Here is an 11,866-nt window from a genome sequence, read left to right as displayed (position 1 = left end):
GTAGAGACGGGGTTTCACCATGTTGACCAGGATGGTCTCGATCTCTTGACCTCGTGATCCACCCGCCTCAGCCTCCCAAAGTGCTGGGATTACAGGCTTGAGCCACCGCGCCCGGCCTACAATAGCAATCTTTATAAAATATGAAAACTCGTGTTCTGAAAAGTCTAGTTACTGTGCTGGGTAAATTTATGGACCTATGCATATACCATATTAGAAAGGGTAATTTAATGTCCATGGAAACAGGAGTTATAAATGTCATTAGGTACAAGATCTACAGAGACTTAGGGAAAATGCCAACATCGGTTCCTCCCTATGAGTTAACTACATAAATTTGTCCTTATTTTTAGGGTTTTAAAAATGTAGTGAGTAAAACTGGACACACCCTGCTATGGACCCGGTTGATCCCCTAATCTACAAAGAGGCATCTCAGATTAAATTAGTTTTAATAACAAATGTCAAAGAGGGGAATGAGCTATGGAGAAAGACAGGTGGTGAATGTTTACATGGTAATGTGAATGTTATTTGAGGGCTATGCACGAAAGAACAGAAATCACAGACCGAAACAAATATTTGTACACTGATGTTCATGGCAGAATTATTCACAATAGCCAAAAGATGGAAACAACTTAAATGCTCATCAATTAATGAATGAATAAACAAATTATAGTATATACAGACAAGGGGGTATTATTCTACCTTAAAAAGCAATGAAGTTGTGATAATGCTACAACGTGGGTGAACCTTGAAGACATGCTAAGCCAAACACAAAATGACAAATATGGTGTAATCTCACTATTATAAGGCACCTAGAATAGTCATATTCATAGGCATAGAAAGTACAACAGTGGTTACCAGGGGTGAAGAGGAGGGGATGAGGAAAAATTATTGTTTGATGAATATGGAATTTCAGTTTAGAATGATGAAAATTTTGGAGATGGGCAGTGATGATAATTGCATAGCAATGTGTTATGTGTATATTATCATAATAAAAAAATCAACACAAATAAAACTTCAGCACAGAACCAGGACATTTAAAAATACTATATACAAGGTAAAAATAAATAAATAAATAAATATAGTAACCCTTACTGTTATCAACGTATTAAGATACAAGATAAATAATTGTTATATTCTCTAAATTATATAAAGCAATCTAAATGAAGTTACTGTAAATACTAAATATAGTCATGTTGTTATGTTGTGCTATGCATTTTATTTCAATATATAATTAAACAATTCTAATTAAAAATTTGGAGAAAATTATTAACATTGTATTTATACTAATAATATTCCACAAAATGAAAAAAAAATGTGTATGCTGTTTTATTCTTGAAGGTTCTGGCATAAGACACTTGAGATTAAATAAGAAAACCTACTTTTTAAGAAAGATACATAACTCTTTCAAATAAAGTCTATTTTGCCCCTATCATAACAGCAGTGAAAAACTTTTTAAATTTGTTACCTGGGTTTTCTATTTCCTCCTTGGTCACTTGCTCCAAATCCAGGCTTCTGCAGTTTTTTTCTTTGTTCCTAGAAAATTACTGCCTAGTTCAATGAAGATAAGTCAGGATTGACACCCTATAAATACAGGCACGAGTGCAAAGAAAAGAAGGCATATGGTCACTGAAGCTGCAAATGCTTTGTCACACAGTGATGGATTTATTGCCTTTTGCCTGAACAAAGCGTGATCATCTTCAAATTTCATAAACATTTTCATTTGGATTATGGGATTATCAAGAGTTGATTTCAGGAATAAACAGTTGATATGACTGAGGAATCACCAAATTGGAAAGTTGTCATTGAGAATATATATATTAAAATTGAAGAAATTTAAAACACCATTATTATGTTTACTGACCTCATTAATTGAACGAACTTTTTATAACATTCTTAGTCAATAGTGCGCAAAAATAATCTAAAAACTGGGCTTTGTTTTGAGTATTTTAAAAGGGCTCATATGTTTATATTACTTCTTTAGTATTGTTCATGTCTGGTAAGGTAATGGCTTTTTTTAAAGTTTTTTTTTAATTGTACTTTAGGTTCTGCGCTAAGTGTGCAGATCATGCAGGATTGTTGCATAGGTACATACGTGGCAAGGTGGTTTGCTGCCTTCATCCCCCCATCACCTATGTCTGGTATTGGCTTTTATTTCCTATTTTGACAGTAACATTAACAGCTGACAAGAAATCTTCTCCCCGGTAAGAGAAGCAATGACTTAATCAACAATGAACAGCAAAATATTTCACTGAGCTGTTCAAACACTTTGTCCCCGAGGTTGCTTGTTCCAAATTAATTCACTGAGGAATCATGCCCCAGAGAATAAAGCCCTTCCACACGATCTTTCCAGGGCATTCTATATTTTTAGAAGTTTCTCCTGGACAAATACTTTAGGATAATTAGGTGCCAAAAAAAAATAGCACTGTAACATTAAAGAGCAAATCCCTTATTAAAAAACAAAGACATAAAGTTGCATGAACAAGACTCCTTTGCTCCTGATTAATCAGTATGTATTTTAAATTCTCAGCTCTAGGAAGGCACCAGAGTGAAATGGAAAGCTTAAGTCTTTGTGTATGGCAAACATACCTAATGAGAACAGCACAAGACCATTGCTAATCAACTTATTAAAGGTTTCAATTGAACTCAGATGAGATAACATCCACTTATCAAACCCAACACAGAAATTTTGTCCAGAGGGGGGAAAATCTTTCTTAAAAAATAATACAGAAACAAATAATTAGAACCTATAATTTTAAAAGTGTTATTATGAGGAAAAAATTAAATTAAATACAGAAATATTTGACACTCAATATTCAGATGTCTTTTATATAACAATGGCAGCTCCTGAAGTCAGAATCCCTCTACACATTCTCCAAAAAAACATTCAATACATACAACACAGCAAGTACATAATATCACACATAACTAGGACATTTAGCATAACTGACACTGAGAATACTATGAATTTCAAATTACCTCTGAATAGAGAAATAAACATCAAATCCCAGCAGAGAGATCTCTGCAGCTACAAACAGAGAGGAAGGTGGGGGAACCCTGAAGAGACTGTAGAGAACAGGAGACGGAGGTAGGAAGCCCAAGGGAAATGGAGCACAGCCTGAATCACCCACAAAACTGTAAGTCACATTAATTTCAAAATCATTAATGAGAGGTCTGATGTCTGATAAAGCAGGATGTTGAGCAGAGAGGAAGAAGGAAAATATGCAGGACCTATGATGGTATTCTCCAAAGGGCATCACTTCTGGGGGAGATGAGGACTAAGTAGCAAGGAAAGGTACTCTTGGGTGACTTCATGGTAAAGGAAAGTAAGGAAGTAAAAAGAGGAAATTAAAGTTCTGAGGAAACAAAGAAGTATGACAAATCTAGAGGTATTCTAATTCTCCCTTCCTCACTTAAATTTTGTACTATGCTAAAAACAATTATAAAGAGGGCACCTATGAACTAGAAATCTTAGAAGACACCCAAAAACTTCAACTATTACTCTACCTATATAGAAATCTTAATTCAGGACTTCAAAATGAACAGAAGACAAAAACAGTCTTCTGTTTTTGTGGGAAGCTTCAACAACTCCATACAAAGCTCTGGTAAGAAGAAACCAGAAAAGGAGAACCATAACAATTCAATTTATGACCCCCTCTGAGAGAACCAAGAGCAAAGAACATTTACAAAAATGTGTGGGTTTTATTTCCAAAAAAATCGTTTCTGATAGATTTGTATGGAGGATTTGTTGGTGCGTGCTCTAGGGAATAACACCTGTAACAAAGCAATGGACACAGAGAGATATTAACATAAACATAACTGTATCAAAGGCCAGTAAGTTTCTTACTTTTGAAATATTTTCCATAGGAATGGTATTATCTTTTCTTTATACATCTGGTAGAATTCAGCTGTAAATCCATCTGGTCCTGAACTGTTTTGGGCTAATAGATTTTTTATTACTTATTCAATTTTGGAACTCATTATTGATCTGTTCAGGAATTTAGTTTCTTCCTGGTTCAATCTTGGGAGGTTTCATGTATCCAGGAATTTATTCATTTCTTCTAGGTTTTCTAGTTTCTGTGCATAGAGATGTTTATAGCAGTCTCTGAGGGTTTTTTGTCTTTCTATGGGTTCAGTGGTATCATCTTCTTTCTCATTTCTAATTGTGTTTATTTGTATCTTCTATCTATTAGTCTAGCTATTGGTCTATCTTATTTATTCTTTCAAAAAATAAACTCCTGGATTTGTTAATCTTTTGTAAATTTTTGTGTGTATTAATTTCCCTCATTTCAGCTCTCATTATGGTTATTTTTTTACTTCTACTAGCATTGGGGTTGGTTTGCTCTTGCTTTTCTAGTTCCACTAGCTGTGAGGTTGTTAATTTGACATCTTTCTAACTTTCTGATGTGGACATTTATTGCAATAAACTTCTCTTTTTGCCACTGCCTTAGCCGTATACCAGAGATTTTTGTAAGTTGTATTTTTTCCTAATTAATTTCAAAGATCTTCTTGATTTCTACCTCAATTTCTTTATTTACTCAAAAGTCATTCAGAACAGATTGTTTAATTTTCATTAATTGTAAGGTTTGTGTAATTTTCTTATTGTTGAGAAAATCTGAAATTGCATTGACATGATTTCAGTTTTGTTGAATTGCTGAGTATTGTTGTATGTTCAGTTGGTTTTATTTTAGATTTTGTGCCATATGATGATAGGAATGTATGTTCTGTTGTTTTGTATTGGAGAATACTGTAGATATTTATTAGATCAAGTTGGTCAAGTGTTGAGTTCAGGTCCTGAATATCTTTGTTAGTGTTCTGTTTTGATTATCTAATACTGTCAGAGGGTTGTTGAAGTTTCCCACTATCATTATGTGGGAACCCAAGTCTCTTTGCAGGTCTCTAAAAACTTACTTTATTTATCTGGATGCATCATTGTTCCCTGCACATATATTTAGGATAGTTAGATCTTGTTGAATTGAACCCTTTACCGTCATGCAATGCCCTTCTTTGTCTTTTTTGATCTTTGTTGGTTTAAAGTCTGTTTTTTTCTTAAATTAGGATTAGAACCCCTGCTTTTTATTGTTTTCAGTTTGCTTTGCAGACTTTACTCCATATCTTTGATTCTCTGGGTATCACTGCATATGAGATGGATCTCTTGAAGACAGCATAACATTGGATCTTGTTTTTTTGTTTTCTTTGTTGTTGTGTTTTTTTTTAATCCAACATTCCACTCTGTGCCTTTTAATTGGGGCATTTAGCCCATTTACATTCCAGGTTAGCATTGAATTGTGTGTATTTGATCCTGTCATTGTGTTGTGAGTTGGTTATTAAGCAGCTCCATTTGCGTGGTTCCTTTATAGTGTCACTGGTCTGTGTACTCAAGTGTGTTTTTGTAGTGGCTATAGTAGTCTCTCTACATTTAGTGCTCATTTCAGAACCTCTTGTAAGGCATGTCTGGTGGTAACAAATTCCTTATGCATTTGCTTGTCTGAGAATAATTTGTTTTTATTTTTCACTAATCAAGCTTAATTTGGCCAGATCTGACATTCTTGTTTGGAAATTCTTTTCTTTAGGAGTGCTGAATAGAGGCCTCTCTTCTGGTTTGTATGGTTTCCTGCTGGAAGTTTCACTATTAGCGCAATGAATTTCCCTTTGTATGTGACCTGCCCCTTCTCTATAATTGCCTTTAACATTTTTTATTTCATTTCATCTTTGGAGAATCTGATTATTATGTGTCTTGGGAATGTTCTTCATGTGTATTATCTCACAGTAGTTCTCTGCATTTCCTGAGTTTGAATGTTTCCCTCTAACAATGTTGGCAAAGTTTTCATAAAGTACATCCTGAAATATGTTTTCCAAGGTGCTTGCTTTCTCCCATCTCTTTCAGGGATGCCAGTGAGTCATAGACTTGGTCTCCTTACATAACCCCAATTTCTCAGAAGTTTTGCCTATTTTTTTAAGTTCTTTTTTCTTCATTTTTGTCTGATTAAGTTATTTCAAACAGCCAGTCTTTGAGTTCTGAGATTATTTCCTCAGCTTCACCTGTTCTGCTGTTAGCCTTGGGTAAATACAGTCATTCCAAATGGGAGAAATTGGCCAAAACAAAGGGGTTACAAGCCCCATGCAAGTCCAAAATCCAGCAGGGCAGTCAAATCTTAAAGCTCCAAAATGATCTCTTTTGACTCCATGTCTCACATCTAGGTCATGCTGATGCAAGAGGTGGGTTCCCATAGTCTTGGGCAGCTCCACCCCTGTTCCCATGGTCTTGGGCAGCTTTGCAAGGTACAGTCTCTTTCCTGGCTGCCTTCACTGGCTGGTGTTAGTGTCTGCAGCTTTTCCAGGCACATGGTGCAAGCTGTCAGTGGATCTACCATTCTGGGGTCTGGAGGACAGTGGCCCTCTTCTTACAGTTCCACAGCTCCCCCAAGTAGGTATTCTGTGTCAGGGTTCCAACCCCACATTTTTCTTCTACCCTGCCCTAGCAGAGGTACTCCATGAGTGCTCCAACCCTGTAGCAAACTTCTGCCTGGACATCTAGGCATTTACATACACGCTCTGAAATCTAGGCAGAGGTTCACAAACCCCAATTCTTGATTTCTGTGCACCTGCAGGCTCAACACCATGTGGAAGCTGCCAAGGCTTGGGCTCGCACCCTCTGAAACCATAGCCTGAGCTGTACCTTGGCCCCTTTTAGTCATGGCTGGAGCAGCTGTGAGGCAGGGAACCAAGTCCCTAGACTGAACACAGCAGAGGAACCCTGGGCCAGGCCCATGAAACCTATTTTTTCCTTCTAGGCCTCCAGGCCTATGTTGGGAAAGGCTGCTGCAAAGGTATCTGACATGCCCAGCAGACATTTTCCACTTTGTCTTGATGATTAACCTTTGGCTTCTCATTACTTGTGCAAATTTCTGCAGCCAGCTTAAATTTCTCCTCTAAAATGGGATTTTCTTTTCTATCACAATGTAATGCTGAAAATTTTCCAAACTTTTATGCTCTGCTTCCCTTATAAAACTTAATGTTGTTAACAGCACCCAAGTCACATCTTGAATGCTTTGCTGCTTAAAACTTTCTTCTGCCCAGTACCCTAAATCATCTCTCTCAAGTTCAAAGTTCCACAAATCTCTAGAGCATGGGAAAAATACCACAAATCTCTTTGCTAAAACATAACAATAGTCACCTTTGCTCCAGTTCTTAACAAATTTCTCATCTCCATCTGAGACCACCTCAGCCTGGATTTCATTAACTATGCCATTATCAGTATTTTGGTCAAAGCCATTCAACAAATCTCCAGGGAGCTTCAAACTTTCCCATGTTTTTCTGTCTTCTTCTGAGCCTTACAAACTGTTCCAAACGCCACCTGTTATCCAGTCCCAAAGTCACTTCCACATTTTTCAGGTATCTTTTCAGCAGGGCCCCATTCCCAGTACCAATTTACCGTATTAGTCTGTTTTCACACTGATGATAAATAAATACTAAAGACTGGACAATTTACAAAAGAAAGAAATTTAATGGACTTATAGTCCCACATAGCTGTGGAGGCCTCACAATCACGGCAGAAGGCAAGGAGGAAAAAGTCAGGTATTACATTAAAGGCAGCAGACAAGCTCTCTGAGAGATTGTGCAGGGAAACTCCTCTTTATAATACCAACAGATCTCTTGATCTTATTCACTATCATAAAACAACAGGAGAAAGACTTATCCCTGTGATTCAATTAGCTCCCACTAAGTCCCTCCCACAACATGTGAGAATTCAAGATGAGATTTGAGTAGGGACACAGCCAAACCATATCAGATCTGAATAAGCATTTCTCTAAACAAGATCGAAAATGTATATAAAGAAATGCTCAAAATCACTAATCATCAGAGGAATGCAAATTAAAACCACAATTAAATGTTACCTCATACCTGTTAGACTGGCTATATCAAAAAGACAAAAGTTAACAAGTGTTGGTGAGGATGTGGAGAACAGGGAACCCCTGCACATTGTTGCTAGTAATGCAGATTAGCACAACTATTACAGAAAACAGCATGAAGGGTTCTCAGAAATTAAAAGTATCATATGATCCAGTGATCCTATTACTAGGTACATATATTTTTTTATTTTTTTTATTATACTTTAAGTTCTGGGATACATATGCAGAACATGCAGGTTTGTTACTTAGGTTTACATATGCCATGGTGGTTTGCTGCACCCATCAACCCATCATCTACATTAGGTATTTCTCCTAATACTATCCCTCCTCTAGCCCCCTAGCCCCCACCCCCCGACAGGTCCCAATGTGTGATGTTCCCCTCCCTGTGCCCATGTGTTCTCATCATTCAACTCCCACTTAGGAGTGAGAACATGTGGTGTTTGGTTTTCTGTTCTTGTGTTAGTTTGCTGAGAATGATGGTTTCCAGCTTCATCCATGTCCCTGCAAAGGACATGAACTCATCCTTCTTTATGGCTGCATAGTATTCTATGGTGTATATGTGCCACATTTTCTTTATCCAGTCTATCATTGGTGAGCATTTTGGTTGTTTCTAAGGCTTTGTTATTGTGAACAGTGCTACAATAAACATACATGTGCATGTGTCCTAATAGTAGAATGATTTATAATCCTCTGGGTATATGCCAAGTAATGGGATTGCTGGGTCAAAAGGTGTTTCTAGTTCTGGATCCTTGAGGAATCACCACACTGTTTTCCACAATGGTTTAACTAATTTATGCTTCCACCAACAGTATAAAAGTATTCCTATTTCTCCACATCCTCTATAGCATGTTTTTTTTTGACTTTTTAATGATCTAAGGAAAATTAGAAAAAAAAAAAAACAGAGATCCAATAAACACATTAAGAATATACTCAACTTCAATAGCAATAAATATTGCAAATGAAAACCACAATGTATTCACAGTCTTAAAGCTATTACATTAGCAAAAGTATCAAACATCTCACTATACTGAGGTGTTGGTAAGGATGTAGAGCAATGAAACTCTTATGCACTATTGGTAGGAGAAACTTAACTGGTTGATGAGCTGATTAGTAATATAACATTAGAAAAAAAAGCAATAATTTGTAAAGGTATATAAGCATTATACTTAACAAAAAATATTTTTTCAGGATGTCCATAGCAGCATATTGTGCAACATTAAAAAAAAAGAAAAAACTAAAAACAATGTAAATGGCCTCTGATTTAATTGATGCATACATTGTGGTATATTGATACATGGAATAATATAAACCAGGCAAAAAGAGACTAAAGCACCATACCATAATATCATCAAATCTTAGAACACTTACATTGTGGAAGAAAGTAAAATTTAGAAAACTATGGGCAATATAATTTTAATAAAGGCAAGGAATATAAAAATCTAAACAATATCTTTTAAGAAAAAGTACATATGTAGTTAACTATTTTAACTATGATTAACAAAATGTTTAGCATTGGGTTTATCTCTGGCGAGAGGCAGAGGAATGGCATCAGGGTGGTACACACAGGTGGTTTCAATTATATTGATAATACTATGAATTTTACATATCATTTGGTATTCATACAAATTATACAATTTTTAAGTAATGAAAGTTATAACATTTTTTATTTAGAAAAGTAAATTTTTGTACATTAGATCTCTAGACGTGTTCATTGTTCCTTTCTGCTTCTGTTATTTTATATCCTCTAAGGTACAACGTGAGGACTATAGGTAACAAAATTGCACTCCATTTGGTATTTATGCTAAATGAGTAGATGTCAGCTGTTTTTCCACAAAAAGTGAGTGTTTTAGATGATACATATATTAATTTGCCTCACAATAGTAACCTTTTTACTCTCTATGTGTATCCCATAACATCATGTTGTATATTTTCAACATACATAATGAAATTTATTTTAAAAAATTAAATCATACAAAGCATAATGTTCTCTATTGTAATTAAAGCAATTCAATCTTCTTGTTTTCTGATGTCCTAAGGTGGCTGCACACTGAGAAAAACTTGTTTTTAACGTGAAATTGAAAACCAAAATGTTGCCTATACCACATCAAATCATGTTTAAGTCTATAAGCAATTTAAATACAACATTTAGAAAACATATTGCTTACACAAAATAATACATTTCCTTATTCATATTTTCAGCATCATGAATACAAAATAAGAAGCTTTGCCTTTTCTTCAAAGAATGGCAAAAATTCACATGAGAAATAGTGAGGAAAATCATAAAAGTATGTTTACAACTTGGATTAGTACAGTTCTCAAAACTAAAGAAAAGTATTTTTTTCCTGCAGTAAAGAACTAGATTCTGTTTTCATCATCATCTACATTCCATCTAACAAAATTGTCTACTCATAATGTTTTTAATTAAAGACAATATCACCTGTCATCCAAATATCCTGAACTGGAAATGCATAGACATGACCTGAGGAATGAAAGTAATCTTAAAACAAAACTAATAATATAGAAACCTGCTTTACTGATAGAATAATAAACAATAAGATTTAAAAACCACTCTCTTGGCCCCAGAAATTTGTTCTACGTATTAGCCAAATTGTTTTCTCACAAATTTGGGTAACAGTACATCTACAGAAGAAAATGGCTTGTGTTTTCTCTTTTGAAAAGAATAAACCATTTTTTTTCTAAGTCCTATTTCAATGTAAACTGAGAAAAATTAAGTTACAAGGTGAGCTCGGTTTTATTTTTACTCATACCAAGGCCACTATCTGTGACTTATATTAATTCTCCAAAATTTCTCTATTAGATTGATTTTAGTCTCAGTGGATAATTTATTCTATTTTTCTGACGGCTTTATGTAGTTAGAGAGAAGCATCCCTACAGAATCTGTTGAATGACTACATTATCCAGATAGAATTTACTGGCTATTTGTTGCCTTAGAACTAGTAACAAACATGTTCAGTGAGGGAGAAACTCTTATTCTAACTATATTTAACTTTTTACACCAGAGTTTTCTCATAGCATTTTTCATCTCTGAATTTCTCAACGTGTACATTAAAGGATTCAACATGGGTGTGATAATTGTATAAAACACAGTCATGAATTTATCAAAGGGAAAGTTGGAAACAGGTCTAACATACATAAAAATACAGGGAACAAAAAAGAGGATAACCACGGTGATGTGGGAGCTGCAGGTAGAAAGGGCTTTACGCCTCCCTTCCTGACTGTAAGTTTTAACGGAGTTTAAGATGACTCCATAGGAGATTAGCAGAAAGGTAAAAACGACCATACAGATTGTTCCACCATTGGCAACCACAATGAGGCCTATAAAGTAGGTGTCAGTGCACGCCAGTTCCAATAATGGGTACATGTCACAGACAAAATGGTCAATGACATTGGGGCCACAGAATGGTAGACTGTACACAGTAACAATTTGAATCACAGAGTGCATGAAACCTCCAACCACGGCCACCACCAAGAGAAAGATGCAAACCTGTCGATTCATGATGTTCAAATAGTGCAGTGGCTTAGTTATGGCCACATAGCGATCAAAGGCCATCATCACCAGAAGGAAGACCTCTGTACCACCAAGTAAGTGTTCTATGAAGAGCTGACCCATGCAAGCTGAGAAGGAAATGCTGTTTTTATCACAGAGTAAGTCCATCATCAATTTGGGTGACATGGCAGTGGAATATATGGCATCCAGAAGTGACAAGTAGGCAAGTAAGGAGTACATTGGGGAGCTCAAGGAGGGGCTGCTGAGAGTAGTCACCACAATGAGGAGATTTCCCACCATTGTCACAATGTATATGAGTAAAAGCGTGGCAAATAATGCTTTTTGCACATCAGGATCCTGAGTGAGCCCCAGGAGGACAAATTCTGTAACATTGTTACTCTGTCTCATTTACTCTTCTTCCAAGCTTGTATGAGAACTGAGAGCTCAGGAG

At 35.8% G+C, this 11,866-nt stretch overlaps 2 protein-coding genes across 3 annotated transcripts in view; both read right to left on the bottom strand.

The window, feature by feature from the left end:
- The window catches only part of LOC108318433 (olfactory receptor 4A15), a 7,188-nt gene extending 5,602 nt beyond the window's left edge, over nt 1-1,586 (bottom strand). For both annotated transcript variants that reach the window (XR_005203502.1, XM_017549467.2), the window contains exon 1: nt 1,463-1,586. The gene's annotated coding sequence lies outside the window, so the exon portion shown is untranslated. The remainder of the gene's footprint in view (nt 1-1,462) is intronic.
- Nucleotides 1,587-9,112: 7,526 nt separating this feature from the next.
- LOC108318432 (olfactory receptor 4A16-like) lies at nt 9,113-11,866 on the bottom strand. Its single transcript, XM_017549466.2, has one exon. The coding sequence runs from the start codon at nt 11,821-11,823 to the stop codon at nt 10,837-10,839; it is 987 nt and encodes a 328-aa protein (XP_017404955.1). The 5' UTR covers nt 11,824-11,866; the 3' UTR covers nt 9,113-10,836.

This window comes from Cebus imitator, unplaced genomic scaffold, assembly GCF_001604975.1.
Source record: "Cebus imitator isolate Cc_AM_T3 unplaced genomic scaffold, Cebus_imitator-1.0 Scaffold218, whole genome shotgun sequence".
Taxonomy (NCBI): Eukaryota; Metazoa; Chordata; class Mammalia; order Primates; family Cebidae; genus Cebus; species Cebus imitator.
Note: the sequence above shows the minus strand (reverse complement) of the source record. Positions and strands in the feature narration are given on the sequence as shown.